Source organism: Diceros bicornis, chromosome 24, assembly GCF_020826845.1.
Source record: "Diceros bicornis minor isolate mBicDic1 chromosome 24, mDicBic1.mat.cur, whole genome shotgun sequence".
NCBI classification, from domain to species: Eukaryota; Metazoa; Chordata; class Mammalia; order Perissodactyla; family Rhinocerotidae; genus Diceros; species Diceros bicornis.
Window position 1 is genome coordinate 49,818,292 of NC_080763.1, and position 17,683 is coordinate 49,835,974.

Genomic DNA, 17,683 nt, shown 5'->3' on the forward strand with positions numbered 1-17,683 from the left:
TTGAGGGGTGGGAGGGGTCTGGGCTGGGGATGACGAGGCAGGGGCTGCATTTTGGGGAGACCAAGCTGGAGGGGGGCTGGAATTGGGAGGCGGGGAAGGAGGGAGGTGATCACAGGCTCCCAGCCCTCAAGGGCAGTGGAAGGTCAGCAGAGGGGCTGGGTGCCATCCCCTGGACTCAGTGACTGACTGCTAGGGGCTGACTGGGCTTCCGTGTGGGGGAGCTGGGTGGAGGGGGCTTTGGGCAAGATAAGGTGATCAACCCCAGGTCTTAGGGAGGGCAGGAGCCAGGCCTGTGCAGCGCCTGGGCTCTTGTATGCCCCAGCAAGCCGGCTAGGCCACCCCCACCCTTGCTCCCTCCCAGAGCCCGCTGCTGAGATACTGTGCTCCCAACCCGCTCCCGACACGGAGCTGGAGCGAGAGTGCATTCCCCACTCCTGCCTCCCACCCTGCCTTACCGTAAGACTCAGTGCAGGTCCCTCTTTCTCCAGGAAGCCTCCTAAGATCACACAGCTGGGCAGCCCCCTTCAGTTCTCTGGAGTCCCCTGAATGTAATTTTGTTCCAGGCCTGTGCATTTCTCAGGATCCCTAGCGTGGGTGGAGGGCCACAGGGACAGTAGGGTGGTGGGAGGGACTGGGGAAGGCGTCCTAACGGGGGGAAAAGGGAGGGTGAGGTTTAGGCAGGGCCCTGGGGGACATCATGACCCTTTCCCGAAGCCCTGCCAGAGACCCCTGATGATGAAGTGGGGGGGGGGTGTCAAGGGCCACCCTCCCTGCTGGGCAGTCCAGAGTGGGAGCTACAGTGTCAACAGTTCGGATGGAGGTGACAGTGCTGTGGGGCTCTTTGTTGCTGAGTGGCTTGAAGGATTCCATGTTGTCACTGGAAATCCAGGGATGCACTGGGCTCACTCTGCCAGGTCTCCTGGTCTCGCTTGGGTGGCTCATGAGGCTGCAGTCAGATGGTAGTGGGCTGATGAGCTCTCCCCCACTGGGAGCTGGCCTTTAGCACCCCACATCCCCCACCACAGCAGCCCCCTTAGGGCTGAGCCCAGAGCTGGGCAGTGTCATCTGCTGCCTGCTGTGGTTATGGCAACTACAGGGCAGTCCACCTCCCAGTGGGGACTGGCCTGGAGCCTGCAGCCCTGTCCAGTAGAGTGTGGTGCCTGAGGACAGGTGGCAGGGCCTGGAGATGGCATTGCTGTCACACTGGGGGTTGGCTTCCTACTGCTGCCCTAACAGGTCACCACAGACTTAGTGTCCTCAGTTCATTCACTGTGAGTTCTGTAGAAGTCCAGAATGGGTCTCATCGGGCCAACATCGGGGTGTGGGCAGGTCCGTACTCCCTCCTGGAGGCTCCAGGGGAGAATCTGCTCTTGGCCTTTTCCAGCTTCTAGAAGCTGCCTGCATTCCTTGGCTCGTGGCCCCGTCTTCCATCTTCAAAGCCAGCAGCTCAGCGTTTCTCTGGCCCTGCTCCCATCCTCACTTCTTCTGTCTCTCTTCTGCCTCCTCTTTAAGGACCCTTGTGACGACATCGGGCCCACCTGGGTAATCCCTTATTTTAAGGTCAGCTGGTTAGCAGCCTTAACCACCCCTTGCCCTGTAAGCTAGCAGAGTCACAGGTTTGGGGTGAAGGCGTGGACGTCTTTTGGGGAGGGGGCACTCTGCCTTCCACAGGGACTCCTGGCATCGAGGGGTGGAGGCTGGGGGAGCTGTTCAACATCCCACAGAGCACAGGACGGCCCCCCACAACCAAGGATGATTGGGCCCCACATGTCAACAGTGCCCCAGCTGGGAGCCCCTGGGAGAGAGGGGGGCCTCAGAGGGACGAGCAGAGAGGGAGACTGTTGGGGCAGCATCAGTCTTGTTAGGATGTCATCCCGGCCACCACTGACAGTGGACACTGCAGTGCAACCACCACACATCCCTTCTAAACTGTCCTGTCACTTCTGCTTCTTGACCGGGCAGGTCTCTTCCCGGGCTCTACGAGGAACAAGGTGCCCCCCAAGGACTTACAGGGATAGCCTCGGGTGGGGGCCTGTTTGGGCACACCCCTGGGAAGGGGGGCCACTGGGTGCTCTGTGGCAGGGAGGGTGGTCTCCTGTGCTCAGGCTCACCCAGGCGGCCCGGTGGTCTCCCTGGTCCCCAGCATCCGTCTGTACTCATGAGTCAGGCCAACTCGGAGCAGGGAGTGGAGGCTGCTCTAGACACCCCAAGCAGAAAGGGAAGCCCCCCGTGGTCCAGCTCTCAGGGCTGGCGGGGTGCCTGGGAGGTGTAGTCAGTGCCCTCCCAAGGGCCAGCGGACGTCATTGCCGAGAGTTGCCCCAGTTGAAAAAATGACTTCATTGGCTTTGCAAGAACACTTGCTCACTATTAAACAATCTGACAATAAAGTTTTAAAAATCTCCCCACAATTTCATCACCGAGATAACCGCTGTTAACAGTTGGTGGCTATTCAGGTATTTGTAAAGGCCGGGGCAGAGATAAGAGGACACACGGAAATACAGAGTAAGCGTAGAGCGACTCATTTCAAATGAAAAATTAATTTTAAGGGAAAACATGATTGCTGAAATTCAATGAATGGTTCTTCACCAGTTTAAAAGATTTCCCTAAGATTATTTTTAGAAATGACAAAAAACATTAAGAGATGAGTGTCATGTGCTTTTTAGCAGCAGCTTCGACTTCTTGCTTTGAATGCTGAAGAGCTGGCACTTGTACATCCATCACCCTGCCCGCATGGGAGACGTACTCCTGTTGTCGAAGACCAGCCAAGTGTCTCATGCTTACATCACTGGCTGCCACCTCCCGAGCGGTCCCCCTCGTTGGGGAAGCCCACGGCGAGCTTGCCACTCAAAGTCTTTGACTCTATCCTTATTGGCTGCATTTAAGGTCAGCTTCTACCTTTTTTGTGTGTGTGTGTGAGGAAGATCAGCCCTGAGCTAACATCCATGCTAATCCTCTTTTTGCTGACGAAGACTGGCTCTGAGCTAACATCTATTGCCAATCCTCCTCCTTCCCACCCCCAAAGCCCCAGTGGATAGTTGTATGTCATAGTTGCACATCCTTCTAGTTGCTGTATGTGGGACGCGGCCTCAGCATGGCCGGAGAAGCGGTGCGTCGGTGCACGCCCGGGATCCGAACCCGAGCCCCCAATAGTGGAGCTCGCACGCTTAACCGCTAAGCCACGGGGCCAGCCCAGCTTTTACCTTTTTAAAGAACTTCATTTCAGTGTTGCTGGAGAAATCAGGGCCAACCTGGTTGTCATCCTTGTATATGATATGCTTCTTCTGAAAGCTGGTTATATTGATCCTTGAAGTGCAGTAACTCAGGCAAGACAGGTCTCAGTGTGGGTGGTACTTGTGGGTCTTTCTGGAGCGTGGTTTGAAACTTTCACGTGCAGGTCCTTGCTGCTTAGGGAGACTTTCTCGCGGCGCATCCTTGAATGCTTCCTGCTCTCCCATCTCCTGCCTCTTCTCTCACCCCTCACCACACAGCAGCCAAGGGATGCTTTTGAACAAAGGTCAGCTCAGGTCACTCAGAGCCCTCCAGTGGCGAAGCCAAAGTCCCCATGGGCCCCATCAGGCCCTGCACAGGGAGGCAGCCCCGTTGAGTGGCCCCTGGGCCGCTTGGCCTACCGTTAGACCACATGGGTCCCGTTTTGGCCGGTGTCCTGACCTAAACAAACACTGTTCCTCACTCTGACCCTTCTGTCACCTTAGCTTCGGCATTTTGTCTTCAAAGCCCGTGACATCATCATCCATGATTTGTTCATTCTCTCTCCCCTCCTCCCGCTAGATTGCGTGCTCCCTGAGGGAGGCACTCGTCCCCGCCACCTTGGCGTCTAAATAGTGTAGCATGAAGTGGTGCTCATCCAGCAACCGCAGAAGGAATCAGTGATTGTTGTCATGGTTCATCCTGCCCCAAGACTGTATCCAGCCTTTCCGGTCGTGGTGATGGACATCCTGCCCCTCTTGCTGCCAACTTCCTCCGTGTGACTCCAAGGAAAGGTGTCCCCTCAGCTCTTACATCTTGCTCTCATTCTCCTGTTTTGTCATCTCTTTTTTGAGCTTCTGATCACTGGTCTCGTGTTATTAAGCTCCTACGACCTGCAGTGCTCCTGGGGCGTGGTCTTCTGCGTCTTGAGTTGTATTTTCTTCTCTGCTGGGTTTTCATCCGCCCCTTGCTGCCTCCCTCCTCCTCCGATGTTTCTGCTGTTGTCGAATGCATGTGGTCGCCGTGCCTCCTTCACATGTCATGCCTCTTCCCACCGAGGAGCGCTCTCCTGAATGTCTGTTTGTTCTGCTACTAAACAGATGGATTTGTAAGTCTTTTTTGCAAATTATCTGAGCTCTGTTGACTTGCCCCTGAGCTACTTTACCAGCAGGACACTGTGTGCAATCCCCCTTTTTTTTGTTAGTCTAGAGAGCGGGGAAAGCAGTTCAGAAACCAGCTGGAGGAGATGGGCTCTGTGGAGTCTCCTGAGATTTTATTAAATGTCACTCTGCTGTGTGAGGGCGTATCCTTATCCTTTGTGGGGAGACTTGGAATTCAGATGGCTTCGCTGAGACACTGGACCCTGGTGACCTCACTTCCCATGAAAATCAGCCTTGACTGCCCACTCTCTGGAAGCCATTTCTCCTCCACCCCCACTGGAGGAAGGAAAACAGCCTCCCTCCTTCAGTCTGCTCCTCTCCCCAGCTGGGGCATGGCGAGAGTCCTCACCAGGTTGCCATATTCTCAGGTTGAAGCCCATCCTCTTTCTGGAGGGAGGCAGAAGCAGGCACTTTACAAGGCATGAAATTTCCAGCTTTCTCTGTGCCTAACAGCTGCCTAGGCATTTTTTGGTAGTTCTCACTAACTTTGTAGTCAATTGATTAGGTATTGGTGGAAGAAGATTTTATCCTGCAGCTTCGCTGCCCAGATGAGGAGATGCAGGCCCTGACGTTAGGACAGGGGCCTGTGGGGAGGGAGGGAGACCGTTCTGCCACCACCCCCTCTTTGGGGAAAACTGCCTGGATATCATCACCCCTTCGCCTGTATCTGAGCTCCTCCTCCTGCTGTCCCCTTCCAGCCACCATCAATCTCACTGTGGTACCACACCCTCCAGCTCCCCCGTGGCTGCCCTTCCCATCCAGTTCCTCTGAGAGATGGTGGCTCCACTGCTAACCAATGGGCATTTCTCTTTCTGGTGGCCTGGGCTGCTCTGCAGCATGTGGCCTTTGGCCCACTGCCCTCCTTGGACCCCTGCCTAGCTTTCACCTCAACACATGCTCTGGGCTCCTGCCCACCTCCCTAGTTCCCTGGAGGGAACTGTCTGCAGTGGGGTTCCTACACGCTCTGTCCCTGGGTGCCTCGCCCACTGCTGTGGTACCCTGCCCTCAGCCCTGAACGCTCCCCTCTGTGTCCTACAGGGATGTCCCTCAAGCTAAACATCGGCCCCCTGCAGCCATAGACCTGCCCCATGTGATCAACAGGGCAGTAACCCACGATGTCGCTCAGACTAGCAACGTGGAGCCCCCAACACCTCCTTTCCCTTGCCCTCAGCAGTGATGTTGATCCTGGCTCCAAACTTTGGCTGGGACGCCTGCTTCTCTCCCTCTAAGATGCTACCCCCTCCACCTCATGCTCTTCCCAGCTGGGGGCACCCGGGCCATTGGTCTTGCCGGCTCCACATGGTCACCAGACTCTACACAGTCCTTGGACCTTAAGCAACAAGCATGCACACACACGCACTCACACGCACACACGTGCACAGGGCTGGGAAGAAGAGGCAGATGCCTCACTCCTCACAGGGGCAGCTCTTCCAGCCTCACTGTTCTCTGGGCATGGCACCTCCCACCCCCCCACCCGCTGGGTCTGGGCCACTGTCAGTGAGGCCTGCGGGACCCCCAGTCTCAGGCAGGGCCTTCCAGACGGTGTCCTCTGGGCACAGGCACCTCCCTTCCTTTGGGCTTTCCATCAGGCCACAGTTCAGAGAGACCATGCCAGTTCAGGAACTCACCCACATCCAGGTGGGATGCGGGCACCATCACTGTCCAAGCACGGCAGTGGGGGCTAGGCAGTGAGAGGCAGGGACAAAGACCTGGGGTGAGTGGAGAGGGCCAGGCCTGGGAGAGAGGTGTGGGGCAGGGTCATGAGGCCAGGGCTGTGCCACTGAGCTTCACGACAGTGGGGGAATTAGAGGATCCACCCAGGAGAAGGGTGTGTAGGAAAGAGGGGACAGGAGGCCCCGGAAAGGACTCGGAAAGGGGTGGAGGGTGTAGTGAGGACTACCGCGGGAAGGGGCGCTGGGGATGCCGGCAGGACGCAGGCGTAGGGGGAAAGCGGGGAGGACCCACCTGGGAAGGAGCGACCGGAGGACTCATCCGGGAAGGGGCTCGGGGAGGATCTACCGGGGTGCTCCCGGCAGGACCTGCCTAGGAGGCATGGGGAGGGCGCAACCTGGAAGTGGCGCGCAGGGAAGACCACCTGGGGGGCGCGGGGAGAACCCGGCCTCGGGGCGCGGGGCGCGCGCGGCGGCCGGTCGGGTAACGGCCCGCTCGGTGGGCGGTGGCGCCCGAGGCCCCTCCCTCTCCACGGCCGCTCCTCCTCTTCCTCTCCCGCCCGCGCCGCGGCCCTCGGTCCCTGCGCGGCCTCGGCGGCCTCGGCGGCGGCGGCGGCGGCGGCGGCGGCGGCAGCAGCGCGGCCCCTTTAAACCGCCCGCCCGCCCGCCCGCGCCCCCGCCCGCCCCGCGCCCCGGTCCCCGTCCCTGTCCCCGCGCCTCCATTTTCCAGGCCGCCGCGCCGAGCCCCGCGCCCCGCCCGGCCCAGCCCGCGGCCCCCGCCGCCGCCGGCCTCCGGACATGGCCGCCAACATGTACAGGGTCGGAGGTAAGGCCGCCCGCCCGTCCGCTCGCTGCCGCCTTTATGCGCTGCCTGCGCCGCGGCCCCGGTCCCGTCCCCGCGCGGCCCCAGCCCGGCCATCCCCGTCCCCGCCAGACCCGTTCCCCTGCCATCCTCGCCGGATCCTCCCCGCCATCCCCGTCCCCACCGTGCCCCGTCCCCCCGCCGTCCCTGCCGGGCCCTCCCCACCAACCTCCGTCCCCACCGGGCCCCCCATCTCCGTCATCCGCCGGCCCCCCGCCATCTCACCTCCCCGCCAGGCCTTGGTCCCCAAACCACCTCCCCGCGGCCTCGCCATCCCCCTACCTGGTCCCCTCTGCCCCACCCCCCACGTCCAGAGCCCCCTCTATCTTCTCCCTCCCCTCCCCAATTTTCTTCTCATCCCCCTTCCCCCTCCCCCTCCGCACGCCCCCCCCCCCCCATCGGCCCACTTCTGGTTCCCTCCCTCCACCTCTGCACCCCTCCCCCACTGTAGGCTCGCCTGCTAGGCCATCCTTCTTCCTACCCCGGAGCCCCCACCCGTCTCTTCTGCACCCCTATCCCCACCTCCTACCCTTCCCACTGCATCTTTGCTGAGCAGCCTGCTCCTCCACCACCGCCTGTGCCTTACCCCAACCCGAAATGGCCCCTTGGGCCAGCCCCAATTGGGGCCAGTGGATGGTGGTGGCCAAGCTGGGCACCAGGGAGGTGGGGGCTCTGCCCGCTTGTTGGGGGCTGAGTGTGTGGCCTGTTGGGCCCCAGCAGAGGAGCTGTGGAAGGCGCTGGGAGGCTGGAGCATCCTTTTGGGCCTGGCCGGTGGGAGGGCCTGGGCCTGGGGCCTGGCCTGATCCCCCATTCCCCAAGCAGGAGCACATGGCATTGGGAAGTGGTGGCTGCCTTCCAGGGAGCAGGGGGTTTGGGGCCATTGAGGTATGGAGTCCCCACCAGGCCATGAACGGGGAGTCCCTTCTAGGGATGAAGAGCCTTGTGTGTGGGCCACATTCCTCCCTGGGAGCCCAGGGGTGCCTGAGAGCGGCCGCTTGGGTTGGGTTGTGTGTGTGCTTGGGGGCTTCCCCCAGCAGGATTCCCTCGCAGGGTTCTCAGCAGCCTGCAGTCACTCTGAGCATGCTTCTGAGGCACCCCTGAACTTTTTACTGCCTCCCGTCACCCCACCCCAGCAGAGAGGTGCTTTGCAAGGGTTTGGGAGAGGCAGGCAGCCCCGTACCCCTCCACAGCCTAGGTGGGGGTGTGCTGAGCTGACTGACCGGGGCCCTGAGGGGCTTCCTTCCCGGGCTGTTCCTCCTGCTTGGACCCCAGGAAGCCCCCGGGTTTGGGCCATGCCCCACTTTGTGAGGAGGGGGCTCTGGAAGGCTGCACCCCTGGTTTTCCACTGGGTTCTGAGCTGGTCCTCAGTTGGCTCCTCCACAGGAGGTGGGATACCCTTGTTGCCCCCCCATTCCATCAGGGCCCACTCTCTCTGACACTTCCAGACGCTCACTTGCCCACCTTTGGTGGAGTATGTCAGGGCTGAGAATGGTGTCAGCCTTGTTCTTAAGTCATCTCTGTCCCCAATCTACCCCCCTCCCTGGCTGGCTGACCCCCGAGTGCCTGGGACACATGTCTCCAGCCAGCCAGGCCAGCCTTGTGACCTTGGGCACATCCCCATCTGTGCAATGGGTCAGTGTGCACCTGCCTGGCCGTTGAACCCTTCTTTGCCTTCTTGGACTCAGAGGCAGTCACGGGAACGTGGCCTGCCCCCCATTTAGCAGCAGGCCCCTGTTGGGCACCTGTGGGGAGCAGGCATGGTGCAGGGGCTCTGTGAGGGAGGGACCCCTTCATCTCCCAGCCTTAGAGCCAGTGGTCCGTGAGGGGAGGCAGGAGTGTCAGCCTCCAAGGTCCTTCCTCAACACACCGCCAGAGAGAGTGCCCTTGTAGCTGCCTGTCGCCCCCACTGCCCTGGACCGCTGAGGGCTGACTCACCTTCCTCTGTCCCCACAGCCCCCTGCCCCCACCAGCTGCAGCCGCTTCTCCCAGTGCTATCCTCTCTGCACGCGCCCCCGTGGACCACCTTTCTGCAGTGCAGACCCCTCTCCTGCCTGGCATGAACCCAATCCCCCATGGGCTGGCTGCACCGAAAGGTTCTCCCTCACCTGGTAGAGGGCTCCCATCTGCGCTGGGCCGTTCCAGCTTGCCTGGTGCCCCACTGAACTCACCCAGCCAGAAGCTCCTCTTCGCAGGCAGGATCTTACCCTCCCATCCCCAGGGTTGTGGTTTCTGGCCCTGATGTAAGTCGGTGTAGCATGTTGAATAAATGAAGGAACTATCACCAGAATGGAGGAACGCAGCTCCTGGATGGACACGCCGAGACCGAGGGAGAGGCAGAGACAGGATGGTGGGCTGTGGACCCCTGGGCATCGTCCGCCCTGCAGGGGGCTGGAGGCCCTAAGCCGGCAGCTGCTGTGCCTTCACCCCTGCCCCCAGGCGCTTCTGCCAGCCCCTGCCACGTGGGGTGGGGGCTCCAGCAGGGCCCCCGCTGTGCCTGCTTGTTGAGACTGGTCCCAGAGGGAGCCCTCCCTGACCCGCCACCCTGGCCGTGGACCCCCTGGACCCTGAGTTGTGTCCTCCCAGCATGTGAGCTGCCTCGCTTGGCCTCCAGGCCCCCCGTCTGGCTGTGAACTCACTGGGGGCCTGGCCACCCCTAGACCTTGCCATGTCTTAGTGTCCCTGTGGTGTGGAAAAGGATCTCTGTGTCCTGGGGCGGCTCCTGCAGGGGAGGCCTGGCCCACCCCAAGTCTGCATGTCCCTCCTCTAAGGGTGTCCTGGAGTCCCCCTTCCAGGGCCCTGGGTTGAGTGCAAGTGGGCCAGGGCTACAGGCATGACTGCGGGTTTCCACTCAGCTGCCTGTTGGTGCCTGTAGAAGAAACTGCATTTACCCTGGTTTCTGGACAGAATCCTGAGGTGCCGTCCAATGGGTCCTGGCAGGGCTGGTGGTCATAGTGGGTGGTATTGGCAGGTTGGCATGCTGTCCCGAGGTGCTGCCTGCTTGGGGTTGGGGGGCATCTGGATTTCTCAGGCCCAGACAGGAAGCGTGCCCCTCTCTCCCTGAGCCACTTGCTGCCTGGGGCTTGACTTTGTCTGGGCAGCCTGCCCTGGCCTGGGGGAGCGCTGCAGGGACAGTCTGGGAAGTGACCCCTCAAACAGAGCCTTTTCCACAGGTGCCACATTCAGCAAGGACAAGTACAGGTCACCAGCTGAATCTGAATTTTAGATAAACGATGTCTTCCCATAAGTATGTCCCAAATACTGTATGGGATATACTTACACTAGAAAGTTCTTAGCAGAAATCCAGAGTTATTTGGGCATCCTGCATTTTACCTGGCAGGTTGTTCCAAGGCCCTGCCAGGATGTCTGGGCAGGGCAAAGGCGTGGCAGTGGCTTTGTGCCAGCTGACCAGCTGGGTGGAGTGGGTCAGCCTGGGAGGGGACAGGGCCTGGTTCTCCCCAGGGAAGTGACCTGGCTGTGGACAGAGGCCTTCTGTCAGCAGTGTGGCAGGCAGGCAGAGCCCGGACTTGGTTGGCAGGGTCAGGATCCGAGACCTCTGCTCCTCTAGGGTCTGTTCTCCCGAGGGGCCAGGCAGGTTTCCAGAACCAGCCGTGGGCTGAGGGCACCATAGGGCGATTCTTTTTCTCTCTGTGCTTTTAGTGCAAAGATGATGGATAAGGTTTCAGAACAGAAAAGCAGAAGTCAGCCCGTGAGCCACCCTGCAGCACGGTGACTGTTCGGGTCGTTGGGCTTCATAATTGACAGGCTGTAACCATCTCCCCTCAGGTTTTTTCTTTTTCTTTTCTTTCATCTCTAGAAGTTAACATCTATTATTTTGGATAGTTTGCTTTTTTGAAAATGTACTTTAAAAAGGTGACAGGAATACCCCTGACCCTCCAGGCAGCTGGTGGTGTTAAGATGTGTTCCCTGCTGCTGTCCCTTCTCTTTTGGGGCAGCATCTTGCACGCTGTGATTTCGTGCCCTGCTGTTTGCATTTACATCATTGGGATCCTGTCCTCTTGGCAGAAATGCTTCTTTCTTCCTTTTGTTTAATTTAAACTTTGGTGGGTAAGACGTTCACATGCATGAAAACTCCAAACTCGTGAAGGGCCAGCAGGGAAGTGCCCTGGGACCCACCGCGAGCGGGGGCGCCACGATGGGCTTCCTGGGCTGCCAGGGGGCGCTGCTTTCACCCACCCTCGGCTGCCCCGCCAGAGGAGGCCTGCTGGGGTGGGGGCGGGCCAGTGCCTGCTTCTGGCATTCCATGTTGCTTTGAGAGAAAAATTTGGCCATTAAATTTTTGGATTAATAAAAAAAGCAGCTGTTGGTCAGGGATGTTGGAGTCAATGGTCCAAAGAAGCAAATCCCTGACTCTCGGAGCCCCGCAGGGCAGGGGGGTCCGGGCACCCCTGCATGTCTGCCTGGCCTTCCCCGGGGTCCTGCTCAGCAGCTGGTTCAGAGCAGGGCGTCTGGGCGTGTGGGCGTGTGGACATGGGTGCTGGACACTCAGGGATGGAGGCGGGCGCTCTGCGCTCAGGAGGTAGGGCGGCTTGGGTGAGGACCGCCGCAGGGCCTCGCTCCTCCCAGGTTGCCTCCAGCTGAAGTTGGGGTGCACCTGCCTGGATTTGGGCTGGGTCCCCTTGCAGTCTGTTGCTCCCTGGGAGGCCCCCCCCGCCCTGTGATGTGCTAACGTGCCTTCTCTCAAGAATTTGATGTTCGAAAATGTCTCTTGTTATTCTGCCCAGAGCCCTCATGTGTCTCTCTGTCCCCATCTGCCCCGTCTGTCTTCAGGGCAGTGGGTGGGCCCATAACTGTGGTCACAGGGCGCAGGCTTCTGGGGGCTCCCGAGGGCCCCATGCATGGACAGACAGATGAGGGGTGCTGGTGCTTTGCTCAAAGCTGCGGGGGGTCTGGGCTCTGAGGGGGCTCTGCCAGGTGCAGCTGCCAGTGTCAAGGTGTGGCCCTTGGGGAGGGCCTGGTGGGCAGGGCTGCTGGGAGGGTGGGCCGTGGGCTGGGCTCTGCTCCGTGCCCCTGGTCCCTCGAGTCCCTGCTGCAGTGCGGCCTCGGGCACCCATGGGATGCCGCCTGCCCTCCCCACGCTCACTGGGGCCCCCCTAGAGTTCCAGGTTTCTTGGGGCCGCTGGGGCCTCGTTCCTCCTCATCAGTGGGACGTGGGTCGGCACTGCGCCTTTTTGTGGGGACGCTGTGCGAGAGCCTGGCCCTTGCTGTCCGCCTGCCTTCCTGGGCCCTCACAGCCCCTCCCTGATCGTCTTCCGGGCTGTCCCCCGGCTGTGTGGTCCATGGCCTGCCTTAGGAGATGATCCTTCTAAGGAACGGATCTGCTTAAAACTGCTTATTGGCTTCCACAGTGTGCAGAGTTGGGTCCGAGCGCCTTAGAGGTCATATAATCCGGCCTTGCCGCCTGGTGCCTTTGGGCTCTGCTGTGTTCTCTGCTGCGCGGCCCAAGGAACTCAGAGTGCCCTTCACAGCCCCCCAGCGTCACCCCCACAAGTGGGTCCTGGCCCTCTGTTGTAGCTGCGAAGGGGGCCCTGTGGGCCCAGGGCCCCAGGTCAAGGCCCAGGTTCCCCTGGGTGACGAGGGGCTCTCTGCGTGGGTGATCGTGATGACCTAGGTGCAGGGCTGTGCGCCTCAGGTGTGAGTAGCTCAGGACGGCACCCCCCCCGCAGGGATCCCCACCCTCAGGATACCCCTGGAGCAGGGTCCCTACTTCCCTGCCCCCTCTGCAGCATGGGTCCAGGGGCCACTCGGGCTCTCCAGGGTCTGTTTGTGGGTGCCAGGCAGAGTGGGCTCCTCGGGCTGCCGCGGGGCCGGTGTGGAGGATCCAGGGGGTCACCTCTCCTGTGGCCGTGTGAGAGGGCAGCCACATCCCACGTGGGTCAGTCTTGGGTGGACGTGCTCCTGTGGAAACAGCGTGAGTCTAAAAGCCTGTCCATATGGTCAGTGTCAGAGTCAGTGGTGGGCCTTCTCTGGGGCTGGCGGGGAAAGTTTTGGAGGAGGGGCATGTTTTTCCTTCATCCAGCAGACATGTCCAGAGGACCATGGGGACATCCACGGCACTCAGGCCTGGTGCCCAGTGGGGGTCCCGGCCCTCCAGCCATCTGCACGACAGGACGTCAGCCTGCGCCCTTCGCTCCAGCCCCTCAGGGAGGCAGGCCCCTGGGTCATTGGCCGCTTCCCCCCTGGAAGAGTCTGATCTCCATCCTGTCCCTTTGCACCCCAGCCCAGTGGGGTGTGTGGGTGGTAGGCCTGGCAGGGGATGGAGCTGAGGGCAAGGACAGAGGGAGAGGGTGCCGCCATGAGGGTGGGCTAGGCTCCGGGCTTGCAGAGGTGCCCAGGTTTGGCAGGTGAAGGTACTGGACCCCCGAGCAGTGTTTGGGACACGCGTCGTTTCTCTGGGCATCCTGCGCTAGAGGCTGTGTGTCCGGGCCGGCTCTGCCCTTGCGGGGTGTGGGCCCCCTGGAGCCAGCTCGAGGGAGCGGGCGAGGGAACTAGGTACTGCTTGTGTTTCTCTTGATTCCATCCTCAAATCTGGAAAAAGAAAAATGCTCAGCTTGCACGTGTCTGCGCCTCTGTGCTCCTCTGTCCTGCCTTGGATGAGCAAGTAGGGAGCCGGTGGGAGTCGGTTCTGGAGGGATTCTGAGAAATGGGGCTTGGCAGGCAGCAGGCCAGGGAGCTGAGCCACTCTCAGTCTGGTGGGGGCGTCGCTGCCGTGCAGCTTGGCCCTCTGGCATGTATCGTGTTCTTGTGGGGCCTCCTTTTGTCCCCACCTGGTTCCTTGTGGCCCCCGTCCCTGTGAGCCGACGCTCATCACTGTGACCGCCCTGCCTCAGTTGCTCGCTGCTCATACTCATACAGTCCATCCTTGTTACTCATTACGGATTCTGTATTTGCAAATCCGCCAGCATTGATTTGTAACCCCAAATCAGTACGTGTGCCACCTTCATGGTCATTTGCAGGCGTGCACAGAGCTGAGAAGCTAGACCCCTGACACGCACGTCCCCAGCTGAGGTGAACGAGGGAACACTGCCTTCTCGTTTCATCTGACACTATAATCGTGTCCTTCTCCCAGTCAATTTAGTACTGTGTTTTGGCACTTTTATACTTTTTGCTGGAGATTTCGCTGTTTAAAGTGGCCCCAAGCCTGGTGCTGCAGTGCCGGCCAGGGTTCCCGAGCGCAGGAAGGCGGGGCTGGGCCTCACGGAGAAAACACCTGTGTCAGGTGAGCCTCCTTCAGGCGTGAGCCGGAGGCTGCTGGCCATGAACTCGATGTTGATGCGTCGACCCTGTGTGCTAAGGTGTCTGCGAACAGGAGCACTCGTCAAACGAGGTGATGTCTTGATCGGCTGATGGAAGTGTTGTGCCCAGAGGATGGCAGGACCTGACCCTGTTTCCCCAGGAGCGATGGTTCAGTGCTTGCTAATCCAGGGTTAGCGGTGACTCTACAGAATATAATTACTGTGACTAACGAGGACGGACTCTGTGTGTGTGTTAAATTTAAAGTCAGGTGTATTGAAGCACACTCTTCACATAGTACCCTTCCCTGATTCTTTGACTTTGAGAGATGGGCACAGTTGTGTAACCACCACAATCTTCAGAACATTCCCACAACCCCACAAATTTCCTTTTTGCCCTTTTGTAGTCAGCCCCTCCCTCACCTGCAGCCACCGTCTGTTTCTGTTCCTACAGTTTTCCCTTTTACAGATGCCGTGTAAATGGAATCGCAGGATACGCAACCTTTTAGTCTGGCTTCTTTCACCGAGTGGGGTGTATTTGAGGTTCGTCCCTGTGTCAGTACTTGGTTCCTTTTGCTTGAATGGACTCATTGTATGGATGTACCACAGTTTATCCAGCAGTGGTGGATATTGGGATTTCTCTTAGTCCCTTCGGGCTGCTGTAATGGAATACCATAGACAGGGTGGCTTCTAAACAAGGGAAACTTATTTCTCACAGTTCTGGAGGCTGTAAGTCCAAGATCAAGGCTCTAGCAGATTCGGTGTCTGGTGAAGCCTGCTTCCTGGGCTGGGGATCTCTCTGGGGTCCCTTTTGTAAGGGCACTAATCCCATTTTCCGGGGCTCCACCCTTATGACCTGAGCACCTCGCCAAAGCCCCATCTCCTCATGCCATCACCTGGGGGTGAGGATTTCAGCATGAATGTTGGAGGGACACAGACATTCACATCATAGCGGGATGATTTCCAGTGTTTGGGGATTGTGAGTAAAGCCGCTATAAACACCTGTGCTCGAATTTTTGTGTGGACATATGTTCTTAGTTCTCATGGATAAAAATCCCCAGGAGTGGGGTTGCTTGGCTGAATTGTAAGCATATATTTGACTTCATGAGAAGCTGACAAATTATTTTCTGTAGCGGCGGTACCGTTTTGTGTGCCTGTGTTCCACTTCCTCCGTATCCTCACCAGCACTTGATCTTACCGGGTTTTGCTCTTGCACAGCAGTCTGATAGGTGAGCAGCCCATCTTGTAGAGTTGTAATTTGCGTTTCCCTGATGATAAAGTGATGCTGAGCATCTTTTCGTCTATTTGCGATCCATGTGTCTTGGGTTAAGTGTCTGCATAAATCTTTTGCCCAGGGTTTAGAATTGGGTTCTTTTCTTATTGTTTAGTTGTGAGAGTTTGTTTTGTATTCTAGATTTCAGTCCTTTATCAGATATGTTTTGCAAATTTTTGTCTTTTATAATTTGTACATTTTGTGTATTTACAAAATCTGTCTAACTCAAGGTCACTAACATTTTATCCTGTTTTCTTGTAGAATTTTTATAGTTTTGGGTTTTACTTTTAAGTTTATGATCCATTTCAAGTTAATTTTTGTGTGAAGTAAAGGTCAAGCTTCTCTCTCTCTCTTTCTTTTTCATATGAATGTCCATTTGTTCCGTTACCATTTGTTAAAATTTTGACTATCCTCTCTCCACTGAGTGGCATCTTTGTCAGATCAACTTGCCATGTATCTGTGGTTGTATTTGTTGGCTCAACTCTTTTCCATTGATACGTGTCTATACTTCTGCCCATACACGCTGTTGTGATTACTGTAACTTGACAGTAAATCTTGAAATGAGGTGATGAGAAGCCTCTGACTGTGTCCTGTTTCCAAATTGTTTAGCCTAGGCTGGTATCTGAGATTTCCTGTATAAAGCTTAGAATTGGCTTGTTGGTTTCTGCAGAAAAAAAAATAGTGGAATTTTGATTGGTATTGTGTCAAAACCATCCTATACATCCGTTTGGGGGAGAATTGACATCTTAACCAATACTGAGTCCTCCCAGACAGAGATTGGCACGCTGCGGCCCACTGCGTGGTTTTGAATGACTCATGAGCTAAGAATGGTTTTCACATTTTTAAATGGTTGAGAAAAAAATCAAAAGAATACTTTACCACACATGAAAATTTTATGAAATTCAAATCTCAGTGCCCCTAAATAAAGTTTCATTGGAACACAGCCTTGCTAATGCATGTACACGCATTCTCTGGCTGCTTTTGAGCCACAGTGGTGGAGTTGAATGGTTGTGGTAGAGCTCATCTGTGGCGCTCTGCTCACTGCGGTCCCGTTGTCACGGTCGTGACTCATCAGCACTTCAAGGGCCACATGTATCGCCTTGCCTTCACATCCCCCTTGCGTGGAAACATCAAGAGAGAGTGGACTTTGAATGTAGTAGTTTCAAGGCCTGGTGGCATGGGCATCATTTTGTCATTGACTAAAATGACAAAGCATCGTTTATTATCTGATGACACTGTAGCTGTGCTAAAGGAATATGGTGTATGTTGGCACTAGCCTAGTATTCCCAACCCACGAGAAGAAAATGGTCAGAAAAGTTAGAAAATTTAAAATGAGTATCTCATCACAGCTGAACTTTTTCTCAAAAATAAATGAAAATGAGACTATAATCAAAGTTTCCAAGGACCTCATTTATCAGCCAAGCAAGGACAACCACTTACGATGGTGACGTAATTAAATCATGTTTGATTGCAGCGACCACAGAAATGTGTCCAGGGGAAATAAACTTTTTTAAGACAATCAGGGAGCACCATCAACACTAACAAAGACAAGGCAGACATCTTGACTGGTTTCCTCCGCTCTCAATGAGTCAACAGATGTTACTGATAGCTGTTCAGTTGTTTATTCAAGGCATCAGTGGTCAGTTTGAAGTTAGTGAAGATGAGCCTCTGTGAAGAGTCTGGTGGACCAGGTATGCCGAGAATATTTTCGAACAATTGGGGAAAACACTAATTTAGTGCAAACTGAAGTGGAATCTGCCAAGATGCTGCGATGGTTAATTTTATGTGTCAACTTGACTAGGCTAAGGGAGGCCCAGATAGCTGGTAAGACATTATTTCTGGGTGTGTCCAAGAGGGTGTTTCTGGAAGAGATTAGCATTTTAATCAGTAGACTAAGTAAAGAGGATCTGCCCTCCCCATTGTGGGCGGACATCATCCAATCCATTGAGGGCTGGAATAGAACAAAAAGGCTGAGGAGGGGTGAATTCTTGCTCTCTCTTTTTGAGCTGGGATGTCCATCTTCTCCTGTCCTCAGACATTGGAGCTCCTGGTTCTCGAGCCTTCGGACTCTGGGACTTACACCTGCAGCCCTTGGGTCTCCAGCTTGCAGACAGCAGATTGTGGGACTTCTCAGCCTCCATAACCACACGAGCCAGTCCTTATAATAAACATATGTGTGTGTACACACACACACACACACACACACACACACATATGCATACATCTCTCCAGTTGGTTCTGTTTCTCTGGAGAACCCTGGC

General features: G+C 57.0%; 1 protein-coding gene across 1 annotated transcript in view; it reads left to right on the forward strand.

The window, feature by feature from the left end:
- Positions 1-6,682: 6,682 nt before the first annotated feature.
- MTA1 (metastasis associated 1) overlaps positions 6,683-17,683 on the forward strand; it is a 45,627-nt gene continuing 34,626 nt past the window's right edge. The window contains exon 1 of the mRNA XM_058567890.1: positions 6,683-6,863. Within this exon, the coding sequence (XP_058423873.1) occupies positions 6,836-6,863 (28 nt within the window). The 5' untranslated portion in view covers positions 6,683-6,835. The remainder of the gene's footprint in view (positions 6,864-17,683) is intronic.